The 27,438-nt window shown below is 42.2% G+C and overlaps 2 protein-coding genes across 6 annotated transcripts in view; one reads left to right on the forward strand and one right to left on the reverse strand.

Moving 5' to 3' along the window:
- Nucleotides 1–4,102, forward strand: part of EIF2AK4 (eukaryotic translation initiation factor 2 alpha kinase 4) — a 107,839-nt gene extending 103,737 nt beyond the window's left edge. For all 5 annotated transcript variants that reach the window (XM_004751077.3, XM_004751078.3, XM_004751080.2 and 2 more), the window contains 4 exons: nucleotides 130–198; nucleotides 722–766; nucleotides 3,216–3,334; nucleotides 3,867–4,102. In XM_004751077.3, the coding sequence (XP_004751134.1) occupies nucleotides 130–198; nucleotides 722–766; nucleotides 3,216–3,334; nucleotides 3,867–3,924 (291 nt within the window). In that variant the 3' untranslated portion in view covers nucleotides 3,925–4,102. The remainder of the gene's footprint in view (nucleotides 1–129; nucleotides 199–721; nucleotides 767–3,215; nucleotides 3,335–3,866) is intronic.
- An 8,416-nt stretch (nucleotides 4,103–12,518) lies between these two features.
- On the reverse strand, nucleotides 12,519–15,733 carry SRP14 (signal recognition particle 14). The gene is made up of 5 exons (XM_004751082.2): nucleotides 15,633–15,733; nucleotides 15,423–15,495; nucleotides 14,789–14,901; nucleotides 13,350–13,382; nucleotides 12,519–12,910 (listed from the first exon to the last, which is right to left on the reverse strand). Exons 1-5 carry the CDS (start codon nucleotides 15,654–15,656, stop codon nucleotides 12,821–12,823), a joined length of 333 nt encoding a protein of 110 aa, XP_004751139.1. The 5' UTR covers nucleotides 15,657–15,733; the 3' UTR covers nucleotides 12,519–12,820.
- Nucleotides 15,734–27,438: the final 11,705 nt, after the last annotated feature.

Consider the following 27,438-nt stretch of genomic DNA (forward strand, 5'->3'; position numbering starts at 1 on the left):
GATAATCTTTGGAAGCCCTGCTAGGCCTTAGTTTGTCCCTCATGGTTGTTTACTACAATAGGAAATAAAATGGCAAGAACAATGATTTGTGTTGACAGGCTCTGAATTCTGACATGTCTTCTTGTTTAGGTACAAACACGACTTCAGACCTCCCTTGCCAACTTACATCAGAAAAGCAGTGAAATTGAAATTTTGGCTGTAAGTTGCTCTAACGTTTTGAAAACTGCCTGTGTCCCTGTCATCAAAGTCATTTCCTCAGAGGTCAGGGCATTTTTGCTCCCCACGCACAGTTTGGGGATGCAGGCCTTTCATCACTGATGTGAACCACATGTAATCTAAATCTGTAAAAACTGGGGAGAAAATGAAAGGTTTTGTGTTTGTCCTGTATTCTTCATCTGGAAGATGGGGGGGCAGGGGAAGTAAAAACAAGAATCACGATTTTTCTAAAATGTTTCAGACCTTTGCCTTATTAACACATGGAGTATAAGCAGCAGCATGAAGCCTTTGGGGTGTACTGTGAGGACTGGGGCTATCTGTTTGCCAGTGCTGACATCTTACTACTCAATGGTTCATTTATATGTGCTTGATTTGATACAGCACAGTAGCATCCCAGATTGTGTAATCCTGACTCATGTTGCTCCATCCAAAGTGACACCATTGTGACAAGTCAGTATGTGCTGCCTAGGGTCCCCTGACAGATGACATTTTTGTGTATCAACAGGTGGATCTACCCAAAGAAACAATCTTACAGTTTTTATCATTAGAGGTAAGCAAGATGAATTCTTGTGCATTGTGGCCTTTAAAATTCCGAAGCTTTGCTATTATTTTGCCAAAACATAGTTGAAAATGGCATTACTGGGCGCCTGGGTGGCTCAGTGGGTTAAAGCCTCTGCCTTCGGCTCAGGTCATGATCCCAGGGTCCTTGGATCGAGCCCCGCATCAGGCTCTCTGCTCAGGAGGGAGCCTGCTTCCCTTTCTCTCTCTCTCTCTGCCTCTCTGCCTACTTGTGATGTCTGTCTTTAAAATAAATAAATAAAATCTCAAGAAAGAAAGAAAATGGCATTACTTTCTTAGTGATACTAAATATTTTTCGAGCAGTTCCAGAAATTTACTTAACATTGTTCCTTTTATGTGACATAGATATTACTAAACAACTAAATCAGATTTTGAGAGAATCATAATTTTCTAGTGACTTTCAAATTTCAGAGATTAACATCTTACACATTTACTTTATGTCAGGCTCTGGCAGGCCTTACTCTAAGCATTTTTCAAATATTAATTCATTTAACCATAACAAGCTCAAGAGGTAGGTACTGTTATCCCCATTATATAAACAAACAGAAGCAGAAGGATTTTACATTTTATGGAGAATGGAAGAAGAGATATTAAGTATCTTGTTCAACGTCAACCTACTAGTAACGCTAACAGAGCCAAGATTTGAACTTAGGCTAGGGGAATCTATATTCCTAACCACCATACAATGCTGCCTCAAGACCTTCATTTCAACTAGGGAAGGATATATAGAACTAGAACTACATGAAAAATATTTTTGTAAAAATTAAGTTAAGTCATTAGATATATTTAAAACTTTTATGGGTAGCACAGAAAACAAATAATCCAATTAAAAAATGGGCAGAATATATGGACAGACGTTCTTCTAAAGAATAAATACAGATGGCCAACAGACAGATGTATAGATGTTCAACATCAGGGAGATACAAACTAAAACTACAGTGGGATATCACTTCATATCTGTTAGAATGGCTAAAATCAACAAGGCAAGAAACAACAAGTGTTGGAGAGGATGTGGAGAAATAGGAACCCTAATGCAGTTGGTAGGAATACAAACTGGAAAGTTAAAAATGGGGCGCATAGGTGGCTCAGTCCGTTAAGCATCTGCCTTCAGCTCAGGTCATAGCCCTGAGACTGAGCCCTGCATCAGGATCCCTGCTCAATGGGGAGCCTGCTTCTCCTGGTCCCTCCGCCTGCTGCTCCCCCTGTGTGTGCTCCCCGCCTCCGTCAAATAAAATCTTAAAAAAAAAAAAGTTAAAAATGGAGCTACTCTGCAGTCCAGTAAATGCACTACTAGGTATTTATCCAAAAAATACAAAACACTAATTCAAAGAGATACATGCACCCTTATGTTTATAGCAGCTTTATTTACAATAGCCTAATTACAGAAGCAGCCCAATGTCTACCAATAAATGAATGACAAAGATGTGGAGGGATGGGTGTGTGTGTGTGTGTGTGTATGTGCGCGCGTGCGAGCAGAACATAATGGAAAATTCAGCCATAAAAAAAAAAAAAGAAAGAAATCGTGCCATTTCAACAACATGGATAAAGCTAGAGAGCAGAATGCTAAGTGGAATAAACCAGAGAAAGACAAATACCAAATGATTCCCCTTTTATGTGGATTTTAAGAAACAAAGAAAATGAGCAAAGAAAAAAAGACAAACCAAGAAACACTCTTAATTATAGAGACTAAACTCTATAATTTAGAGGGGGGGATGGGTAAAATAGGTGATGGGGATTAAGGAGTACACTTCTCATGATGAATATGGAGTAATGTACAAAAAACTGTTGAATCACTCTATTGTACAGCTGAAACTAATGATACTATATGTTAACCATAATGGATTTAAGAAGTTTTTAGTGGGTAACCTTTTTATCAAATAGCCTAGTAACTTTAAAAAATCTGAGTAAGTATTCTTAATAGCAAAGATAACGAATTATAATTACAGCTATAGATGATTTTTTTTAATATCCTATTAAATACCTTTTTTGCTTATCTGGAGCATTTAGTCAGATTTGCTCCAGAACTGACATTTTATACACCTTCTGATGTCATCTTATAAATGGGCATATATGCCACTGTGCTTGCAATTACGACTTTATGATCCACTCAGGTGGAGGTGCACATAGATGGTACTTCCGTTTTCCACAAAATAAATGGGCAGAAATAACTGGTCTAAAGGTACAGTAGCACACTGTGGCTGAAGCACTGAGCTAATTGGGATCAAATAAGGAATCTTGTTGTAAAAAAAATTGATGCTTCAAAGGAAGAACCCCAGCAGTCGACCCACTGGTTCTGTCTATAACTGGTATTTTTTTCAGTACACTTAAAGGGGGAATGGCAGTGGCATTTCATCAGTGACCCAGGAAAAGCCAGTTAATAAACGTTAGTAGCTGTATTAAGTCTTATCTATTTTTCCTAGTGGGATGCTGATGAACAGGCATTTAACACAACTGTGAAGCAGCTGCTGTCACGCCTGCCAAAGCAGAGATACCTCAAATTAGTCTGTGATGAAATTTATAACATCAAAGTGGAAAAAAAGTAAGTTATTGCTAAGGTATTACAGGTGTCAGTATGGGTTAAAACTCAAGGGATTTAAAGTGACACATTTTATTGTCTTGTTGAGGGTTGATGGCTGATAAACCATTGTTAGAACTGCACCTGATAATCAGTAAATCTTGTTCAGGACTGCAATCACAGTCACAATTTGTCAATAACAAAACTCAGTACTGCCAGGAGTAGCTGTCCCAATTACAATTTTCGTCACCCAGGCAACTTCAAGCAGTGTCTACATTAAAGGGAACTGCTGTGACTGCTTTGCTGTAGGTCCTCACGTGGGAATGCCAGTCATTCATGTTACCATCTGCTTAAAAGGCAACAAGAAAACCTGTGAAGTGTTTTATGTAGGGCCTTACATACAGACCCATGCCACTCAAAGCTTCTGTAACATATCATTTTTTTAATCACTAGCCTTCCATCTTTTTTTTAAACAAAACTTACAGTTAAGTGTTCTAAAAAAATTTTAAGTTTGTTCTTCATCCATTATATTGATCCTACCTTTTCTCTTTTGCAGGGTATCTGTATTATTCCTGTATAGCTACAGAGACGACTACTACCGAATCTTATTTTAATCCTAAAGAATGGTCATTATCTTGTTCTAAGATAGGAGCTTATCCTATGAAATGTTGTACATTCATTGTAATTTTAACTTTACATTGTAAGAAGCTGCCCTACAAAGTTGAGCTTTGTAAGTTTTTCATATGTAATATATAAATTTATCTTTTTTAATATAATAAATGCTTTCATATACCTGCTGCTTTTGAGTTGCAAATCTGTTAACACTGAAGGCTTTGTGGCACTAGAACACAAAATAGCCCTGTTTTTTCCCCTTAATTCTAATTACTAAGGAAGTGCCCAAGCCACCCCCAATAAATCAACCCCAAAGGTCCAAATCAAGACACACAGTAATTAAAGCAGCAAAAAGTAGTAGTGAAGAGAATTTTAAAGTAGCAAGAAAAAACAGTTACTACAGGGAAACCCTGTAAGGCCATCAGCTAATTTCTCAGCAGAAACTTTCAGCAGGAAGGAGTGCCATGATAAATTCAAACTGCTGAAAGAAAAAAGCCTGCAGCCAAAAATACTCTATCCAGCAAACCTAACACTCAGAAGAGAAGGATACAGAGTTTCTCAAATAAAAGTTAAACACATGACCACTAAATCAGCCCTATAAAAAGTGTTAAAGATCTTTGACTCAGTGGACAGAAAAAAATCATAGTAGCCACAAGAAAAGTACAAAGCACCAAAGCAATAAAATTAAGTATATCTGTAAAAATTAGTCAAGGAAGAACAAACAACAAAAAGGATGTAAAGTATGACACCATACACTTAGAAATGCAGTCGGGAGAAAAGAAAAGAACAGGTCAATCTTAAGTGAACATCAACTTTTAGACTGCTATATACTTATGAAGTTAGATACTAACCTAATGGCTAACACAAATTAAAAATCAGTAATGGATATCCAAAAAATAGAGAAAAGAATACCACTAAGGAAAGCCTGCAAACCATGAGAGCAGAGAGCAAGAGAGGAAAGAAACCAAGAACTACAAAAACAACCATAAAATAAGTAACAAAACCATACACAAAAATAAATTCAAAATGGTTGAAAAGACCTAAATGTAAGACAGGAAACCATCAAAATACTAAAGGAGAAAACAGGCAGCATTTCTGACCTCAGCCATAGCAACTTCTTCCTAGACACATCTCCAGAGGCAAGGGAAACAAGCAAAAGTGAACTATTGGAACATCATCAGAATAAAAAGCTGTATAGTGAAGGAAACAAACTAAAAGGCAACCAACAGATTGGGAGCATAAGACATACTGGATAAAGGGCTAATATCCAGAAATATAAAGAATTTAACAAAACACCCCAAAAGTAATCCAGTAAAAAAAGGTGCAGAAGACATAAACAGACGTTTCTTCAAAGATCTACAAATGGCTAACAGATGCATGAAAAAATGTTCAACATCGCTCATCATCAGGGAAATAAAACCACAATGAGATACTACCTCACACCAGTCAAATGGCTAAAATTAACAACTTAGGAAACAACGGATGTTGGCAAGGATGCAGAAAAAGGAGAACCCTTTTGCACCGTTGGTGGGAATGCAAACTTGTGCAGCCACTCTGGAAAACAGTATGGAGGTTCCTCAAAAAAGTTAAAAACAGAACTATACTATGAACCAGCAATTGCACTACTAGGTATTTATCCAAAGGATACAAAAATGCTGATTTGAAGGGGCACATGCTCCCCAATGTTTAAAATAGCTTTATCAACAACAGCCAAATTATGGAAAGAGCCCAAATTTCCATCGACTGATGAATGGATAAAGAAGATGTGATATATATACACAATAGAGTATTATTTAGTCATCAAAAAATGAAATCTTGCCATTTGCAACACTGTGGATGGAACTAGAATGTATGATGCTAAGCAAAGTCAAAGACATATATCATGATCTTACTCATACATGGGATTTAAGAAACCAAACAAATGAACATAGGAGAAGAGAAGGAGAAATAAAAACAGAGAGGCAGGGAAACCCTAAGTGACATTTTAAAAAAAGATTTGAGAGTGAGAGAGCATGGACACAAGTTGGGGGAAGGGCAGAAGAGGAAGAAGCAGACTCCCTGGTCAACCGGGAGCCTGACGTGGGGCTGAATCCCTGGACTCCAGGATCATGACCTGAGCCAAAGGCAGATGCTTAACGGACTGAGCCACCTAAGTGTCCCAAACCATAAGTAACTCTCAACTATAAAGAACAAACTGAGGGTTGTGGGTGGGGAGGGGAGTGGGGGGGTGGACTAAATGGGTGGTGGGCATTAAGGAGGGCACTTATGATGAGCACTGGGTATTATATGTGAGTAATGAATCACTAAATTCTCCTGAAACCAATACTACACTATATGTTATCTAACAAATTTAAATAAAAGTAAGTCACAAAATGACACTAAGTACAAAACTATCAAAAATTACTTTGCAAATGGACTAAATGCTCCAATCAAAAGACAAAAGGTGATGGATAAAAAAGTAAGACCCATCTACATGTTGACTATAAGACACTCATTTCAGTCCCAAAGACACCTGCAAACAAAGTGAAAGGATGAGAAAGCATTTATGCAAATGGAAGTGAAAAGAAAGGAGGGGCGGGGTGTTGCAATCCTTATATGGGACAAAATAGACTTTAAAATAGAGTATTATGGTACCTGGGTTACACCTGTGTTATTAATTGTCTGACTCTTGGTCTCGGCTCAGTTCATGATCTCAGGGTCATTAGATGGAGCCCCACACTGAGCACTGCATTAGATGGACTAAATGCATCTGGGGTCTGTGCTTAGCACATAGTCTTCTTGGTATTCTTGCTCTCTCTCTCTCTGCCTCAGTCCCTCCCCACAATCCCACAGTCTCTCTCTCTCAAATAAATCCTGGGGTGCCTGGGTGGCTCAGTTGGTTAAGTGTATGCTTTTGCCTCAGGTCATGATCCCAGGATTCTGGGATCAAGCCCTGCATCAGGCTCCCCATACCTGCTTCTCTCTCTCCCTCTGCTGCTCCCCTGCTTGTGCTCCCTCTGTCAAATAAATAAATAAAATCGTAAAAAAAAAAAGTCTTTAAAAAAATAAAAATAAATGAAAGACTTTAACAAGAGATGAAGAAGGGCACTACATAATAATAAAGGGACAATCCAACAAGAGAACATAACAATTAAAACTCTTTATGCACCCAACATGGAAGCACCCAAATACTTAAAGCAGGCAGTAAATAAAGGAAGTAATCAAGAATAAATAATACAGTAACAGTCGGGGACTTTAACACCCCACTTATATCAAAAGATATATCATCTTAGGAGAAAATCAAGGAAACTGGTTTTCAATGATACACTGGACAAGACGGATCTAACAGATATATTCTGAACATTCCATTATAAAATAGCAAAATACACATTCCATTCAAGTGCACATGGAACACTCTCCAGAAGAGATCACAAATCAGTCCACTAAGCAAGCCTCAAGTAAGTTATACCATGCATCTTTTCCAATCACAATGCTATGGTACTAGAACTCAACCACAAGGAAAAAATCTTCCTGGAAAGAGGGACACCTGGGTGGCTCAGTAGGTTAAACATCTGCCTTTGGCTTAGGTCATGATCCCAGGGTGCTGGGATTAATACCCACATCGGAATTCTTGCTCCGTGGGGAGCCTGCTTCTCCCTCTGCCTGCTGCTGCCTGCTTGTGCTTGCTCTCTGGCAAATAAATAAATAAAATCTTAAAAAAAAAAAAAAAAAGTCTGGAAAGAGCACAAATACACAGAGGTTAAATAAGATGTTACTCAACAGTGACTGGGTCAACCACAAAAATCAAAAAGGAAATAAAAAAAATACATGGAAACAAATGAAAGTGAAAATACAATGGTTCAAAATCTTCAGGATGTGGCAAAAGCAGTTCTAAGAGGGAAGTTTATAGCAAGAGGTCTACATCGAGAAGCAAGAAAAATCTCAAATATAAGCTTATACCTAAAGGAGCTAGAGAGAATCAACAAAACCCCAAAGTAGTATTAAAGGGAAATAATAAAGATTAGAGCAGAAATAAACAGAAACAAACAATAGAAGGAATTAATGAAATCAGGAGCTTATTCTTTGAAAAGATAACAAAATTGATAAACATTTCGCCAGACTCACAAAAGAGAGACTCCAAAAGCAGAAATGAAAGGAGAAATAACAACTGACGCCACAGAAATACAAAGAATTATAAGGCAATACTATGAAAATTAAATGCCAACCAATTAAGACAACTTAGAAGAAATGTATACATTTCTAGAAACATATAACCTCCCAAACTGAATCAGGAAGAAACAGAAAATTCAAACAGGTCAATTACCAACAATGAAATTAAATCAGTAATCAAAAAAACTGAATGTGGGGCACCTTGGTGGCTCAGTTGGTTAAGCATCTGACTCTTGATCTCAGTCAGGTCTTGATCTTGTTTTGAGTTCAAGCCCCCATTGGGCTCCCTGTTAGGCGTGGAGCATACTTAAAATGAAACAAACAGAACACTACAAATAAAGAGAACTACAGGCCAATATCTCTAATGAACACAGATGTTAACATCCTCAACAAAATATTAGCAAACTGAATCCAACAATATATATATTTTTAAATATTTTATTTATTTATTTGTCAGAGAGAGAGAGAGAGAGCGCGCGAGAGCACATGCACAAGCAGGCAGAGTGGCAGGCAGAGGCAGAGAGAGAAGCAGGCTCCTTACCGAGCAAGGAGCCCGATGCGGAACTCAATCCCAGGACCCTGGGATCATGACCTGAGCTGAAAGCAGCAGCTTAACCAACTGAGCCACCCAGGCATCCCTAACAACATATTTTAAAAAATCATTCACCACAATTAATGGGATTTATCCCTTGGATGCAAGAGTGGTTCAGTATGCATAAATCAACCAATGTGATACATCACATCAACAAGAGAATGAATAAAAAACGCATGATCATTTCAACAAATGCAGAAAAAGCATTTGACAAAGTACAACATCCATTTATGATAAAAATTCTCAACAGATTCAACAGACTACATTGAGGGAACATACTTCAACATAATGAAGGCCATATATGAAAAACCCACAGCAAACATCATGCTCAATTGTTGAAAACATGAGAGATTTCCTCTAAGGCCAGGAAAAAGACAAGGATGTCTGCTCTCACCACTTTTATTCAACTTAGTACTGGAAGTCCCAGTTACAGCAATGAGACAGAAAAAGAAATAAAAGGCATCCAAATTTGTAAGAAAGTAAAACTTTTTTAAGAAGCTATTTTATTTATTTAGAGAAAAGCATACAAGCAGGGGATGGGTTTAAGGGGAGAGGGAGAAGCTGACTGCTGAGGAGGGAACCCGATGTGGGGCTCAATTCCAGAACCCCAGAATCATGACCTGAGCTAAAGGTAGACATTAATGAACTGAGCCACCCAGGAACTCCAAGAAAATAAAACCTTATACACTACTTGCAGATGTCATGATACTACTATATAAAGAAAATGATAAAGACTCCACAAAAAAAAGCTATTAAAACTGATTAATGAATTCAGTAGGTAGCAGAATACAAAAGCAACATACAGAAATCCATTGCATTTCTATTACCTTTATACTAACAATGAAGTAGCAGAAAGAGAAACTTAAAAAAAAATCCCATTTACAATTGCACCAAAAATTACAAAATACCTAGAAATAAACTTAACCAAGGAGATCAAAGACCTATACTCTGAAAACTATAGAACACTAATGAAAACTGAAGATGACATACAAAAAAATTTAAAGATATTCTGTTTATGGATTGGAAGAACAAATATTAAGATGTCCACACTACCCAAAGCAATTAATGCCATCTCTATCAGAATACCAACAACATTCTTCCCAGAACTAGAACAAATAATCCTAAAATTTGAATGGAACCATAAAAGAAACCAAAATAGCCAAAGCAATATGGAAAAGAACAAAAACAAATGGGACATACCACAATCTCAGATTTCAAGATACACTTACAGAGCTGTAGTAATCAAAACAGTATAGTACAGACACTACAGACATACAGATCAATGGAACAGAAGAGAGAGCCCATTAATAAACCCATGACTATATAGTCAATTAATCTTTGACAAAGGAGGCAAGAATATGCAATGGGGAAGTCTCTTCAGCAAATGGTATTAAGAAAAATGGCCACTTTCTTACATCTTCCAAAAATAAACTCAAAATGGATTAAGAACCCTAACTATAAGACGTGAAACCACAGAAGTCCTAGATGAGAGCACAGCTAGTAATTTCTCTGACATCTGCCATAGCAACGTTTTTTTAGATGTCTCCTGAGGCAAAGGAAACAAAAGCAAAAAGAAACTATTGAGACTACATCAAAATATAAAGCTTCTGCACAGCAAAGGTAACAATTAACACTACTAACAAGAGAACCTATGGAATGGGAGAAGGTATTTGTAAATGACATATCAGATAAAGGATTAGTATCCAAAATATATAAAGAGCTTACATAACACCAAAAACCCAAATAATCCAATTAAAAATGGACATAAAACAGGAACAGACATTTCTCCAAAGAACAGATGGCCAACAGACATATTAAAAATGCTCAACATCAGTGGCACCTGGGTGGTTCAGTTGGTTAAGTGTCTGCCTTTGATTCAGGTCATGATGTTGGGGTCCTGGGATTGAGCCCCACATCGGGCTCCCTGCTCTGCCGGGAGTGTGGTTTTTCCCTCTCACTCCCTCTCTGTGCTGTTTCTCTCAAATAAATAAAATCTTAAAAAACAAAACAAAACAAAAAAAACCCTCAACATCACTCATCATCAGGGAAATGCACATTAAAACCACAATGAGATATGTTATCACCTCCAACCTGTCAGAATGGTTAAAATCAAAACCACATTGTGTTGGGCAATGATGTGGAGAAAAAAAACCCTCATGCACTGTTGGTGGGAATGTAAAGTTTTCTACACTGTAGAAAACAGTATGAAGTTTCCTCAAAAAATTAAAAAGAACTGCCATATGATCCAGTAATTCACTACTGGGAATTTACCCAGAGAATACAAAAACACTAATTTGAAAAGATAGAAAAGATAGATGAACCCCTAGGCTTATTGCAGCATTATTTACAATAGGCAATTATGGAAGCAGCCCAAGTGTCCATTGGTAGATGAATGGATAAAGTGGTATAAATATACACCATGGAATATTACTCAGCCATAAAAAAGAATGAAATCCTATCATTTGCAACATGGATGGAGCTAAAGAGTATAATGCTAAGTGAAATAAGTCAAAGAAAGATATATACCATATTCTTTTTTTTTTTTTAAAGATTTTATTTATTTTTATGGCGACAGAGATCACAAGCACGCAGAGAGGCAGGCAGAGAGAGAGGAGGAAGCAAGCTCCCCACTGAGCAGAGAGCCCAATTCGGGGCTGATCCCAGGACGCTGGGATCGTGACATGGGCTGAAGGCAGAGGCTTTAACCTGCTGAGCCACCCAGGTGCCCCAGCCATATTTTTATACTCCCATGCAGAATTTAAGAAACAAAACAGACCAAAAAGAAAAAGAAAAGAAAAACCAAAGAGACTTAACTATATGAACAAACTGATGGTTACCAGAGGAGAGGTTGGTGGGGAGATGGGTGAAATAGTTGAAGGGGATTAAAAATTCACTTATCCTGATGAGCACTGATAGAATTGCTGAATCACTATGTTGTACACCTAAAATTACTGTAACACTGTATGTTAACTATACTGGCATTTAAAAAAATGTATCATTTGGAAGCAGGATACCGGCACTTAAAAAAAATTTCAATAACCCATTTTGCAAACCTGCTCTCTTGAAAAAAGTAAAATATTCTTTTTCCCCCTCCCACAAAAAAAAATACCCAAATCAAAGGGCTTATCAGCACCACAATCTAACCAACTGAGCTAAGGGGGGGGGCCTTTTAATCAAAGGGCTTAAAGAAATGCAGTATTATATTTAACTTGGAATCATTATTTCTGCTGATTCTGTAATGGGCTTATCCTTAAGGTGATTAAGCAAAGTCTCACTTGGCTACGTGACTCATTCAAATCTGCAAAAGAAACGATGTTAAATTACACAGCCAGTTGGGAAGAATACAACTTTTTATAAAAGTGTGGGTTGTTTTTTTTTAAAGATTTTATTTGAGGGGCACCTGAGTGGTTCAGTCGGCTAAGCATCTGCCTTTGGCTCAGGTCATGATCCTGGGGTCCTGGGATCGAGCCCCACATAAGGATCCCTCTCCTCCCTGCTTGTGCTCTCTCAAATAAATAAAATCTTAAAAAAAAAAAAATTTATTTGAGAGACAGAGTGCATGAGTTGGGGAGAGGGCTACGCGGAGAGGGAGAGGCACAGAATATCAAGCAGATTCTGCACTAAGTGCAGAGCCCACCATGGGGCTCAATCTCACAAGCCTGAGATCACAACCTGAGCTGAAACCAAGAGTCTGACACTTAAACTAAGCCACCCATGCACCCTAAACTGTCAGGTTTTAATACCAATAACCTAGAACATAGGGTAAAGGCTATTCATAATCCTAACACTCCAGAATGAGTAATTATTACCAGAAACTATTCACAGAGGGTAGGAAAAGTAATAAATAACAAATGGTCACTGCAGATAAATACAGGTTTAATGATCCATTGTTCTTCACACAGATGGCTACAGAGACTTTATAATCCCAGGATACACAACCATACAACAAAGACCAATCAGCCAATTCTCAAATAAACTCGGCTTCTTACAACTATCCTATAAACACTGCAGCCTTTCTTCCATCCAAAATGACACTCATCTCACATGAAAAGTTATTATGGGGGAACCAGAAACCTAGATTTGTGGCCAAAAGTAAAAACCAAAGAAAAAATAGTAATTCGGTGGTTAGTTGGTGAAAGATGGATATCTGGTGCCCTTCACTGTGCTGCTTTGCTCTTCTTACTCTTGCTCTTTTTGTCCCTCTTCTTCAGCCCATCCATGTTAGCTCTCAATAGATTTGAGTAAGCCTAAAAGACACACAGCACGAACTTAGTGGGAAGAATTGTAAATTGTGGAGCAGCCGCCCCATTTCCATAATAAGTTTAGAGTAGTCAATATCACAAAGCCTACCAACCTGATAAAGCATATAATACGATGGAACGATTGTATCCTATGCATAATGGTGTAAAAGGAAAACAAACTCACATTACAGCGGCTTCTGACATTCTTCAACCAAAAAGGGAAAACTATAGGCAACTTCTTGTTTAACTATACTGTAGGAAGAATGTACCTGAAGCCGAATGCAAAATCTACCTTAAAATACCAGTGTTGAAAGTAAAACTCGGACCCTGGCAGCTTTTACTCAATGTATCAGCAAAACATAAGAAATACCATACTTAACCCAGTGTTCAATTTTGTGCTCACTCTTACTTGAGAAAGGGCATATAAGGAACACCAGAAACTCACCATCTGAAACTTGTTCACTTCTTTGGAGCTCACCTGGAAAAGGGAAAGAAAAGAAAGGTGCACCCCTATTACGCATATAGGAATCCTCTGTCTCACCCCAGGAATAACTCAAAAGCCTCATTAAACATCATAATCTTTAAAATATATCTTTCCAACTTTAGGGATCATAATATACTAACAGCTATTCTTCTACTCCACTTTACTTGGAGGAAGAAGCAGAGCAACTCAGCACTTTTTTCCACATGAGAATTGTACCAAGAAGGGAAAGAGGCAGAAAGGGGCTCCTAAAGCTAAGTTTCTCACCTCTGCAGTTTTTTGACACACATGGCACTTTTCTTCCTGGATTCCAGAGATTTCAGAAAACTTCATTTTAATCTTTTGTGCAAGATATATTTAAACTACTCCCACCCCATTTTATTTTAAACCCACCTTCTATTAATTCAAGCCTATTTAAGCAAAATGCAAGCCACCACAAGAGAAATTCTATCTACTTCTGAAGATTCCTAAGGTTTCCACATTTCATAATACCCAAGTTCGTTTTTTAAAAACCACATAAATTTGGGGTGCCTGGGTGGCTCAGTCAGTTAAGCACCTGCCTTTGGCTCAGGTCATGATCCCTGGGTCCTGGGGATTGGCCCTGCGTCGGGCTCCCTGCTCAGTGGGTACCCTCGTTCCCCTGCTACTCTGCCTACTTGTATTCTCTATCTCTCTGTCAAAAAAAAAAAAAAAAAAAAAAAAAAATCTTAAAAAAAAAATAAATAAAACCACCTAAGTTTGCTTTATTTTAAAAGTCCTCTCAAGATAACTGGCAAAGGGAGACTTATCAACTAATTACGGTCTACATTCTCATGAATGTCCTGTCCTGATGTGATTGAAGAGCAGTCTGGTTCTGCCCCAGAAAAGTAAAGAAGTATTCACTCAGAATCCAGAAAGTCTATTGCTTTGCCACATTCAACCTCCACCTTGAAAGAGACCACTAGGGCCATTGACTAAATCCATATGCTCTCTGTTAGTAGCAAGCCTAACATACAGCTACATGTTTGCTGTTGTCAACCACAAATTCAAGCCAATTATCAGCTTACAAGTAAAATCATCTGGTACCAAGAAACTGTTCATTGAAGGCCCAATACAGTTAAGAGAATTAGGAATCAACTATTTATGCCAAATGCTCCTTACAATGCCACTGTGTATAAGGATTGATATGTTCATTTTATTTCCACAAAAACTTCAGTAGAACCAAAGAGTATTTGACTTCAATTTAATTTTGCTTTAATTTCCTACTACTGGGGTCACAAAAGGTGGCCCTGATCCTGAAACATGTGGGGAGCTACACTAGCCTTTATTCAAAGCAAAAGCAAAAACCTGGTTCAGATATGCCTATCCTAAGTTCAGTTCAAATCTTCTAACTTCAAAATTGTACTGTCAGGACTCCAACTCACCACAGTGCTGATCTTCTTTTTCCCATCAGTAGCTCTTAACAGACACTTGTTGTCTGAGGGCTCAAAGCCCTCTACAGAACCCTTCCTTGGAATGGGTTTAGTTCGACCATCATCTGCATGAAAAACACATCCTGATGAACACAGCCACTAAACGCTAACAGGTAGACAGGATGTTAATAAGTAGTAGATAAAACCTAAAATTCATCTCCACTGCTCTAGATCTGTTAACTACATCACACTTGGCCAAACCTTGGGAAACTACTTGTTATTTCAATGACGGGAACATCGTAACTGCAAAGCAGATGATAGCTCATTAATGGCGTGGGTTTGGGACCCTTGACATCCCCCCCCCCCTCAAAAAGTCCCCTCTGACTGGAGCACACTGTAACCAGAATCAGCCTGGGTGGCTACATGCTGGGGGTCGACAAGCACCACAATCCCTAATGCTCCGGTTACCCAGCCCTGAATGCGCCCAGTACAGGAGGAGGAAGGTTGGGGAAGGCGGGGAAGCGCCTCAAACAGACTCCACCCTCGGCTCCCGACACTGGGCACCCTGGGACACCGGGCACCCCGGCCGAGGCCTCGCTCGGCCTCCCAAATTCCTTCTGGCCTTCCCGCGTCGACAGCTGCTTACACTTCTTCAGGGTGATGAACACGCTGCCCGACAACCGGCACTTCTGAAACAGTCTGGTCAGCTCCGTCAGGAACTGGAACACAAGCCGGGACCCGTTAGGCAGTCCCAAATCCTCGCCCCGTCAAGTCCCAGTCCCTCCCACAGCAGGCGGCAGAGGTCCCCAGCTAAGCCCCAAACATCCGTCCCTCAGCCGGCCCGCTCCGGCTCTACCTGCTCGCTCTCCAGGAGCACCATCCCGGCGTCGCTAGCTCCCCGCCGTCAGCATAAGGCCCAAGTAATTGGAGCCGGAAGCTCCGCCCAAAGTGGGCGGGACTTCCGGTATTAGATTGACACTCTCTTCCACCAGTCCCTACCTCCACCCTCTCCTCTCCCTCCTCCAACGCCTGCGCTCTGGGACGCCCCCGCCTCCCACACAGACTACCCAGCTGTAGGGCCCTCGAGCCGCCAGATATTTCAACAACTTAGAAGTTGTTTTACGCGGGTCAGTGTCAGGGAGCGAGAGGGCGCGAAAGAGGGCTTTGATGGAGACCTGTGGTATATTCCGCTGCATGTTGGGCAAATTACCTAACAGCGCAGTGCTCCCATTTCCTCAGCCTGTGATAACGGTATCCGATGCAGAGTATGGTTGTAAAGAGAAAATGAATTTAACACCTGGAATAGTGCCTGGCACACAGAAGGTACTCCATAAGCATCAACTGTCTTTGTTATTGTTGTTTCCATTTTCATGTCATCATTATACAAAGTTCCCATGGCGGTTCTTTGAACTATCTCCTCTGACCAGGCCAGGTCTCCTAAATAAAGGGTGACCCCCAGCTCTAGCAATAGGAACTGGAGCCCGGTCGTTTCACCTCTGCATTCAGGCAGGAGACCTGCATTCCAGGCCCTGCTCTGCCAGTAGCCATCGTGAACCGCTAACCGTAAACCCTAGGACCCCTGGAAAGTCAAGCATTAAGCGTGCAAGGGGTTTTTACTGAGGGTCTCTTGGCTTAAGCCAGACACTGTTGTAGAGACCGGATACAGCAGGCTAAGCGAAGTTCCTGGTTTCCTGGAACTTGGGTTAGAGAAATGGGCAGGAAATAATGATAGCTTCAGATAATGATGAACGCTGTGAAGACAACTGGGTGATACAAATGAGAGAGAGAGGTTGCCGTCTGGGAAGGTCTCTTAGAGGAGAACTTGGAGCCAAAAGCTAAAGGGACCAGCCATTCAAAGATTTGGGGATGGAGTTTCGGACACAGGAAATGCCTAGAACAAAGGCCCCAAAGGGGAAACAAGTTGCTCTGGGTCCACAAGGAGGAGTGAAGGACTGTGGAGAGGTTGGAGAGGTAGCGGATATCCAGCTCATCTGAAGGGCACGTGGGTAGGGTAAGTAAGAGAAGCTTCTTGTTACGGAAGTTTTAAAGAGGACAGTGACAATCTAATTTACATTTTAAAAGTGCCCCTCCCCTCCAATCTGTGGTGTGGAGAATGCACTGTAGAATGACAAAGCAGGAAATGGGGAAACCAATTAGAGGGTTGTATACCTATTGCTAATCACCACAAACTTAATGGCTTAAAACAGCATGAATTTGTCCTTTTGTATGTCTGGAAGTCAGAAATCTAAAATCAATGTGTCTGCAGGTTTTCACTGTGTCTGAAAGCTTCCGAGTAAAAATCTGTTTCATTGTCCTAGAAGAAGTCACTTTCATTCATTTGTTTTTGGCCCCTTCTTTCCATCATTACAACCTCTTCTAGTCCATCTCCTACTACTGTGATTCTACTGCCTCCCTCTTATAGGGACCTTGTGATTACACTGGGGTTAGATGATTTCCCCATCTCAAGATCCTTAATTTTATCATAACTGCAAATTCCTCTCTCTCTTTTTTTTTTCTAAGATTTTATTTATTTCTTTGACAGGGCAAGAGAGCACAAGCAGGGGGAGTAGAAGAGGGGGGAGGGAGAGGGAGAAGCAGGGAGCCAGCCCTAGGGATGATCCTTGGATCTGCTCAGATCATGTGCAGAGCCAAAGGCAGATGCTTTACTGACTGAGCTACCCAGGCGCCCCTGCAAATTCCTTTAAACATGTAAGGCAGCATATTCATAGATTCCCTGTATTGATACATAGACACCTTGGCTGGGTGGGAGGGGCTACCACAGAGGTTACTGCAGAAGTCCAGGTGCTAGCACCTTTGCAATCAGAATAGGGTGTACTTTGATGTAGCATCAAGAGGACTCATGCAAAATTGGATGTGAACATTAAAAGGAAAAAAAAAATCGGGAATGACTCAAAGGTTTTTGATTTGAACCACTGGGTGGATGGTCGTGCCATCTAAGATAGGAAAGACCTGGGAAGTAAAAAGCTTTGGAAGAAGACTAAAAGTTTTGTTTTCGTCATGTAATATCTGAAATGCATGTTACATATTCTTTTAGGATTCCCAGACCCAATTCCAGTGTCAATAGGGCAATGGAAGGTTGCCACATACACAACACCAAGAAATTCTGACACTACCCAAAGATAGTATCAGAATCCACAGGTTACGGCTTTAGTCATGTAAGACTGCCCCCTGACCTCCCACTTCCAGTGCTAATCACTAGCCCAAAGGTTCCAACGATCTCCATCTTAGATTGGATTAATTTGCTATAGCAGGTCACAGAACTCGGGGAAACACATTTATCAGTTTATTAAAGGATATGATAAATGTTAATAACAAGATATCCTGTTTACCTTTATGGCTCTGAGGTATTTTCAGTAATTGTGGATGAAGAGCAAATCTGTCTGAGAAATATATTTTGGTCATCTGAATGACCAAATATATATTTCTTTTAAATCATTACATTGTACATGTCCAAGTGGGATTATCAAATGAGTGGCTGAATATACAAGTTTGTAATTCAGCAAAGAGGTCAAAGTTATACATAAAAACTGGGGAGTATGGGGTGCCTGGGTGGCTCAGTCATTAAGCGTCTTCCTTCTGCTCAGTTCATGATCCCAGGGTCCTGGGATCAAGCCCCACACCAGGCTCCCTGCTTGACAGGAAGCCTGCTTCTCCTTCTCCCACTCCCTCTGCTTGTGTTTCCTTTCTTGCTGTGTCAAATAATAAATAAAATCTTTTAAAAAAATAGAAATTTAAAAAAACAAACAAACTGGGGAGTCATCTTCATTTGTCATGAGACTAGAACAGATGGGAAGAGTCTGGTGAATTCCCCCCACCCCCCGCCATAGGCCTGCCAGCACAAAACCACTCTACGATGACAACCACTATGAACAGCCTCTAGAAAGCCCTGGTTTCTGGTATCCCTGGCTCAGAAATCAGTGTCCTAGCTGGAATCTCCAATTTGGCCAACCCTAGGTCTATGCTTGAGCCCAGGTCCTGGGGGCAGATGAGAGAATGACTCTCTGATGCTTTTATTTTACTTGCTTTTCACCAAGACCTATGCAATGGGGGCATTACAAAAAGGTTCAGATACCACAGAACCAAAAGCCGCATAGGTCTCCTTCACAAAATCAACGACCTAGAGCAAGAAGTGGGCAAAGGGTGCACTGGACATTTGAAAAAAAGTGTGAAATCATCAGAGTGAATATATTTGAGATGTGTTGTCAGATTACCAGGAAATATGAGGGCCCCCTTGATCATTTGTGTCACGAATTTAGGTAGAACTAGTTACAGTGTTGTATTGGCCTAAATGATGACCACTGTACTCTGAACTTCTATCATTCATAGAACATTGAGCAATGTTCTGTAGAGCCATGAGGTTGGTGCTGGGGGCACCAGAGTAAAGGAAATGGTCCTGCCCTTAAGGAACACTGGAGACCGCTATTCATGTGGGGCCTTATCAGGATTAGCCTTCAATGTGGACATATCTCACTGCTTCCCGTGGGCTCAGTCACACCTCAGTTCCACTTGAGAGTCAGTAGTCCTGCCAGCCAACCCGCATGACATCTCAAGCCTATCCCATGACAGAACAAACCACTCCAGTAATAGAAATATCCAAGTCTGCCAGTTTTAGTATCACACTTGGCCCAGTACAATTCAACAACCAACAGAGTGTTCTTTGGGCTCTATTTTTCTGTGGGAAGTGACGAAGAGCACCTCTTCTGAAGTCCAGTGGGTCTGGGTTCAGATCCTGCCTCTGCTACCTATTGTGTGACTTCAGGTAACCTCTCAAGGTTCCAAATCTCTTCATCAACAAAAGGACAATAATAATACTTACTCACAGATGCTGAAAAGATTTTATAAAATACTAAATTTAAGACCCTTAGGCTTCTTTTGTTTCATATGGTAAATATGGATGAAAAAATGCAATTCTTTAGTTTCTCTAGCCACATTTTAAGGATTTGATAGCCACATGTGGCTTGGATAGTGAAGATACAGAACATTTCTATTATCATAGATTCTATTGGAGAGCACTACAGAATATGTCAATAGCACTGATGCTGGCATCAGTGAATGCTTGAATGCTCAAGGGGTGCTTGGGAGGCTCAGTTGGTTAGGCATCTGCCTTCTGCTCAGGTCATGGTCCCAGGGTCCTGGGATCCATCCCCACATCTGGCTCCCTGCTCAGTGGGGAGTTTGCTTATCCCTCTCCCTCTGCGCAGTTCCCCTGCTTGTGCACTCCCCCTAATTATAAATAAATAAATAAATAAATATTTTTAAAAGAATGAATGCTTAATAACAGTAATAAACAACAGTGTTATTATATAGACCAGCCACCTTCTGTCATTTGGACACCACCTTGATTTCTGCCATTATCCTAATATCACTTGTATTATTAGCTGAATTTTTTCTTTAAATTGACTCATTTTATACTTAAACAGATTTATATAATATCATCTTCATAAGTGGAAAACCAATATCATTAAATAATAAAAATCACAATATAAGTACTATAAAAACAGTAAATTAAAAATTTTTAGATTAAAACATTTAAAACAATGAATGAAAGCAATAATTGCTTTTATACTGCAATAAAAGTGAATTGCTTTATAAAAATATTTATCTGAAAAGAAATTCCTCAATGAGAAAAAAAATGGAAATGTTTATGGTCAATCAGAAATGAAGTTAGCCCAGTGAACAATAAAATTAAGAGACTATGTCAATAAGACATGGTTAAATTTCAGTGTTTTCAAACACCCAAAATCCTACCTTGCTGTTAAGTTATTGGCTTTTGGCCCTCGAAACAGAGGAATATGTGAGGCAGGGAGCTGTGTCACTGTCTCCGTGTCATGTGGCCAGACGCCTTCCTACTCCTTCTCCCTCACCCCCAGGAGAACTGGGAATTAAATATGGCTCCTGAGTCCCGTCCCACATCCTGGGGCCTTCAGCAAAGGCCCAAGCAGCACCGAGAGCAACATGGAGCCTCTTGGCATAGAACATCCGCATCTACATGACCCACCTTAGCTGCTATGGAAACCTGGGGGAGAAAAATCCCGAGTTCCTTGGCAGCATCGGGGGCCCAAGGGCCTGAAGGAATATCTGTCCTGCTTGTGCCACCAGAGATCATCTCTCCCACATGCTCTGGTCACACGTGTCCTTTCCTCAGACAGACTATAACTTTATTTATTGGGTTTTATTTAGGGCTAGGGTTTGAAGTAGGTAGGGCCAAGGGTCTTATTTAGGTTAAGGTTGATTAATTTACAGCTGCAGCTACTTAATGCAATTAAGCTTTGTGGCACCTGGAGTATAGATTGAGGGTGATAAACACAGATGCCGTGTTCTGGATGCCTGGGTTTGAATCCCAGCTCTATCTCTTTTGTCTAAGTGACTAGAGGCAAATTACATGACCCCTGTTAAAAGGTAATTTAAAAAAAAAGAAGTGGAGTCATGACTCTCATACACATATTCAAGATCGCTTTACCTTATTATTATTTTTATTTAAAAATTTGAGAGAAAGAGAGAGAGAGCAGGAGTTGGAGGAAGGGCAGAGAAAAGGAGAAGCAGAGTCCCTGCAGAACTGGGAACCCGATGTGAAGCTTTATCCCGGGATCCTAGGATCCTGATCCAACCTGAAGGCAGATGCTTAACCAATTGAGCCACGCAGGCGCCCCTACTTTATTATTATTTTTAGAGAGAGAGAGCTTGTGTGTATAAGCAGCCAGGGATTGGGGGTGTGCGTAAAGGGAGAGAATCTCAAGCAGACTCCCTGCTGAGTGCAGAAACTGGCTCAGGGCTCCATCTCACAACCTGGAGATCAGGACCTGCGTGGAAATCAAGAATTGGATGGGGGCACCTGGGTGGCTCAGCTGGTTCGGCATCTGCCTTCGGCTTGGGTTGTGATTTCAGGGTCCTGGGATGGAGTCCCACATTGGGCTCCCTTGCTCAGCAGGGAGCTGGCTTCTCTATCTCCCTCTGCCCCTCCCCCTTCCTGTGCTTGCACTCTCTCTCTCTCTCGTCAAATAAATAAATAGATAAAATCTTAAAAAAAAATAGAGTTGGATGTCCAATTGACTGAGCTACCCAGGCACCCTTATTTACCCTATTTTTAATGAGGGAACTGGGTAGATATTACAAGGCATTCAAAGGAGAATCTGAAAAGCAGGAATACTTATAGAACAGAAATACTGAAATAAATTTGTAATGGAAAAAAATTGAATTTTCCACAAAAGAGGACAGTTGAGCAGAATTAATTTGCATATCTATAGGCAAGAATTTATATTTCTATTTATTTATTTATTTTGCTTATTCCACATTTACTTAAATTCTTCTGTGCCTCAATTTCCTCTCCAGTAAATAGGGATGTAATTCCAATTCACCTCATTGGGCCACGAGGAGGAGTAAATGAGCTAAGGCATGCATTATTATACCCCAGTCACTTAGATGGGAACTGACTCTTCCTCCTTTCTATTTGTCAAGGTGGATTCATTCCACCAACGCAGATCATAACACAGCACTTGTGGGTCAGTGCCCACCTTGCCAGACGTTGTGTTAATTTGCCTGTTTCCTGTTACACTCTGAGGAAGCCCCCATGTTCTGCACTGCCTCACTGTAAACCCACTGCGCTGGCCTGAAGGTCAGCCCAGGTTAAGGGAAGAAGACAGGGAGTCACAACAATGCGGCAGGGAATGGTGTTGGGCGGGTTTGAGTCGGGGTGACGGGAATGGGGTCCTAAGGCCTAGAGACCCCCTGAATCTGTTGGACATGTTTAGCTCTGGAAGAAACTCCCTAGAGATGGCCATAGGGGTAGCTGGGGGGAGATGAGGGTGTATCCTGGGAGTCTGTGTGCCCAGTGTCAGCAAATATCCTCCCAGTAGCCTTGGCAATCATATTCCCTAGACTGAATCCAACCAGACACCTGGAGCTACCATTCCTTTATTCCTTCTACCAGTCAGCCAATCACTAGGTACCTTCTTGAGAGACTGGGCTCCAGGAACTTCTGCCTCTGCCTGTGCCACTCCAGTGCCACGCCAGTGAAAGCATGAGAGCACTGGACTGGAAGCCAGGACATCTGGGTCAGCCGCTGGCCCCTTACCTTGTGTGGGACCTTGAGCAAGTTACTCATCTTCAGTTTCCTCTGCATAGTACCTACCCCAAAGTGTTGTTTCTGGTTTCAGTGGGATAATCCATATAAAGGACTGACTCAGGAAGCACCCAAAATATGCATTAAAAAAATTTTTTTACCATTAGTTAAGGACTTAGACTAGATTGTGATGGTCACTTCCACTTCCAAAATTGTGAGAGCTACTGCTTCTCACCTGAGGGCCCGAGGGAAGTTTTCAGAGCTCATGACTGTCAGCTGTTAGCACAGGACTTCCTCTTACTCCCCATGAGATAGGAGAAGTAAGCAATGCCACCATGCCCTCCTCTCTCCAGGCGGGCATCTCAGGGGCTCGAGAGCCCCACTGGGCCCTGCATGCAGCGGCAATCTGGGGCCAGCAGGGGACGCCCTGATCTTGTCAGACAAGCGCAGCCACGGCCATCCTGGCTTTCCCAGTCCTTGTCCCATCACCTCAGACCATAAGAACACCCAAGACTCATTATTTTTCAAAATCACTTCTGCTGAGGCTAGAAGTTTCTGTGTAATGGATAGAAACTTCTATTAACCATTGAGCAAGGACTAAATCAGCACCCATTCATGCCAGGTGCTATTCTAGGTACTGGGGTCACTGGAAGCAGACTGAGTTCTGTATTAGGGGAGGGATTATTTTTCTCAAATAATAGCTCACTTCTATTTATTGAGAATTTATTAAGTGCCAGGTTCATTTCCAGGTGCTTTAAATATATTCTCTCTTGAGCCCTGATAATAATCCTGTGACGTGAGTGTTGTTTTATGCTCATTTTTCTGTCTGAGGTGAAATGACATGCCTTGGTCACACACTAGTAAGGGGTGGAATGGAGATTTGAACCTGGGCCAGCTGCCTTCAGAGAAGGCAGGAGAAGAGTAGGCAAATGAGCGCAGCCTGAAGGCAGCTCAGTACAGATAAGGTTTTTCAGATATCCAAAGAGGTGCTAGAAGAGTACAGGAGACGGTGAGAGGGAAGGAAGTTGGGAAAGGAGCCAATCCTGGCAGAATTTTAAAAGAAAGAAAGAAAGAAAGAAAAAGAAACACAAACCTGAGTCTTCACGCTCTATCTCACCATCTCCTCCTTTCTTGCTGGAGAAAGGTAACGTAGGAGAAACCCTGTCCCAACCTCACCCCACCCCACCACCATATGCTTTGGCAAAATCCTACCATCTGGTCCTCCATCCTTAGATTCTAGGCCCAACACAACATTTTCTAGGTCCAACACAACATTTCCTTTCTGAAGGAAAGCCCCATCTTTGAACCTTATGGGCCTCCATTTCCTCAACTGTAAAATGGGAATACTGTCCTCACACTGCTATGGAAGGGTTAAAAGTGATAATGTATTTAAAAGCACTTATGTATATTAAAGTGAGAAAGCATGGTAGGAAGGCTGGGTTTCGTCATTATCTCCCCCCTCCTACTCAAGCAGCGTCCTAAGTACAAATAGTCCTCTAAAACACCCTTTGCTCTACCCCCACCAAACCCCTAGTCTCTCACTGACCTCAGCTAGCCAAGCAGAGGCAACCCATCTGGAGGCTTAATCATGCTAACAGGTTCATGACAAACGGTCACATACATCACACTCCATTTTTTTAAGAAACTTAGGCAACATTAAACAAAGAAAAGACTCTAATGGTGGGATTTCAGGTGCTGGGATTTTGGAGACATACAAAGGAACTCCCAATACCCCCACAGACTATACCCCTGGTCCGTGTGCCTGGAAGGTCCGCTGTGTACAGAAACAAGTGGTGGGACTCATGAAACAGTGACCTTTAACAGGTTCTCCCCTTCTCTTTGATAATTTCCTTCCTTGCTAAAACTCAGGAAGGAGAGGGCCAACACATCCCATACTACACAAGGGGAAACCAAGACCAAGAAAAGCAGGCATGGTTATTGCTCAGTCAATCCCAGCCGGGCTCCCTCCTCCCACTACCTTCGTGGGTTTAGTGTGTGGGAGGAGGAGCCCTTGTATTCACAATGATTAGGGGTCCCAACATTTTTAATTTCCTGCCTTGGAAGTCAAGGACAGATAATTACATAGCAAGAGTTTCTGCACAAATTACCCAGGTGTCCTAACTCCCAAAAGTAACAGATGCTGTTCATCTCTTGGCCTCTGCCATCATTCATCCTTGATTGTCCAGGGAAGCCCCCTCCACTGCTCTGAGAGACCACCAGATGCAGATTTATATAAGGAAACCTAGACATACACAATGAACAGACTCCCTGTCCGATCCGAGCCAAGTCCTGCTAATAACATCAATGAATCACTGACTTTAGTGAGTCACAGTATCAAACTGCAAGAGGTTCCAAGACATTTCTAGTCCAACCCACTGCTGTCCATTTGTTCACAAGTAAGAAAACTGACTGAGGCCCAGAGAAGGAAAGTGGCTTGCCCATGATCACAAAGCTTGGTAATGGCAGAGTAGAGCCCCAGTAGAGCCCACTGTGCACTGCCCTTTATACCCCTCTGATACCCCCGGGGCTGGAACAGAGGGCAGAAGGGAAAGCATGGGTCCCTCTGATCAGCCAAGGGCAGCTCAGGTGGTCTCCTGGAAGGTGGGCTCAGTGTTAGCCTAGGCCCTCCCTTGGGAAGGGAAGAGTCTGGGGCCCATCCTCACACCCCCGGCGCCAGGCCTCGGATTAGAGGCCATAGTAGGCGGCTTCCTGTTTGGCCCTCATCCAAGGCCATTTCACAATGGGGGGAAGAGCGCTGAGCTGAGAGTCCCGGGTGACTGCTCACTCCACCCCTAACTCAGCCCCTCTTAGACCCCCTGGGGAGAATAATCCAGGCCCTTGTGAGATTTGGGGTGAAGGAAGACCAAGGCTGGAGAGCCCCCATTGATAGTGTTCTGGGAGTGGGGCCCTGGGGTTGGACAATGGGGGCCACCTGGCAGGTGCCCACCCCTTTTTCTTCTTCCACACACCCACAAGCAGTCACAGTGGGGAAATTCTTCATAGGGCAGGAGGTGCTCTGTTTAGGCCAGCCCCATAACACATTCCTTATTAGTTACAGGGGAACCTGGAAGCAAGCTGGGAGAGGGAAAAGGCCTTGGTCAGCTTCCTGTAATGAAGGGTCATGACTAACAGGCAGAAAATTCTGGGGAGGGGAGCCCAAGCCGTCCTTCTTCTCCCAACATACCCTAGTCTGGGGTGACTGTGATTCAGGTGGGAATCAAGTCAGAGACATTGAGACCTTCAGTGGGGATTTATTGTGCCCTGAGGGTAGGGTTGGTTGGCTCTGAGCTCAGCTCTCTAAGGGATCCTGTTTAAAGAATGAGGCAGCGGTTAGGGACCCAAATTCTGTCTTTTTTTTTTTTTTAAAGATTTTATTTATTTATTTGACAGACAGAGATCACAAGTAGGCAGAGAGGCAGGCAGAGAGAGAGAGGAGGAAGCAGGCTCCCTGCTGAGCAGAGAGCCCGATGCGGGGCTCTATCCCAGGACCCTGGGATCACGACCCGAGCCGAAGGCAGAGGCTTTAACCCACTGAACCACCCAGGTGCCCCCCAAATTCTGTCTTTAAGTCTTAAAGAAGAGACAGAACTAACCCAGGTAAAATGTCAAACCACAGAACAAGGTAGTGTGAGGTTGGGGCCCACATTCTCATGCTGGACGGTCCAATGTGGCTGTTGGGAAGGCAGGGACAGTCACCATGGACAAGGCAGAGGGGGCCCAAGGATGGGGAGGATGGTTCTGCAGAGAAGGCAGGAAAGGTCTCTGCGACAGGAAGAGGACGGGAGGCAGGAATGCACGTGTACGTTCGTTCAAGAGGCAGGACTCTGTCGACACAGGAATGGGACTGGAGATGTCTGGCCACGAGCTTCTTCCTTCCTCTGTCTTCTCACTTCTTGAACTCGGTCTTTCTCTGTGTCCGTGGGATGCAGCTGGCCCACCGAGGCAGGTGACCACATGGAGCGCTAGGCCAGGGTGTGGGGGTGCCCAGGAGCTCAGCCCCTGAGTCAGGGAGCCCTCTGACAACAGGAAGCAGCTGCAGCAGGCCCCAGGGCTGTGCTAGTGTCTGTCACTCTCCTTCCACCCCGGCTGCAGAACAAACTGTTCTTTGAGAAGCTCTGGGGACAGAGGGCCCACACCTGCTCCCAGGTCGGTTTGGACAAACCCCCATCAGCTCAGGCTGGGCGCCCAGCAGAGCCATGACACGGCTCAGCAGCCCCCCTCCACCCTCACCCCTGCCTCCTCCTCTTTCTCTGGAGCCCCGCTGCAGTTCACTGAGGCAACAAAACCCAAAACTAGGGTTCTGGGGGGGAAACGGGACTGATTCTTAATAAGAACCTCATCCTGAGCTTGCGAGGGACATCTCTAAAATTAGGACCTAAGAAACCTCAACACCATTAGGTCCCCAACTCTGAATGGAATGTCTGCAGAAAGAACACCGGCTAAATAAAAGTTCTAATCTTAATCCTGCCGCTTTATGGCTCTGTGACCATGGACACGTCGCTGCCCCTGGCTGGACTTCAGTTTCCTCCCTGTAACATGGGGCGTTGCCATTGGTGAGCTCTGGGGTCCATCCAGGTTTAGA

Source organism: Mustela putorius, unplaced genomic scaffold (genome assembly GCF_011764305.1).
Source record: "Mustela putorius furo isolate JIRA1106 unplaced genomic scaffold, ASM1176430v1.1 tig00003898_pilon_pilon_pilon, whole genome shotgun sequence".
Lineage (NCBI taxonomy): Eukaryota > Metazoa > Chordata > Mammalia > Carnivora > Mustelidae > Mustela > Mustela putorius.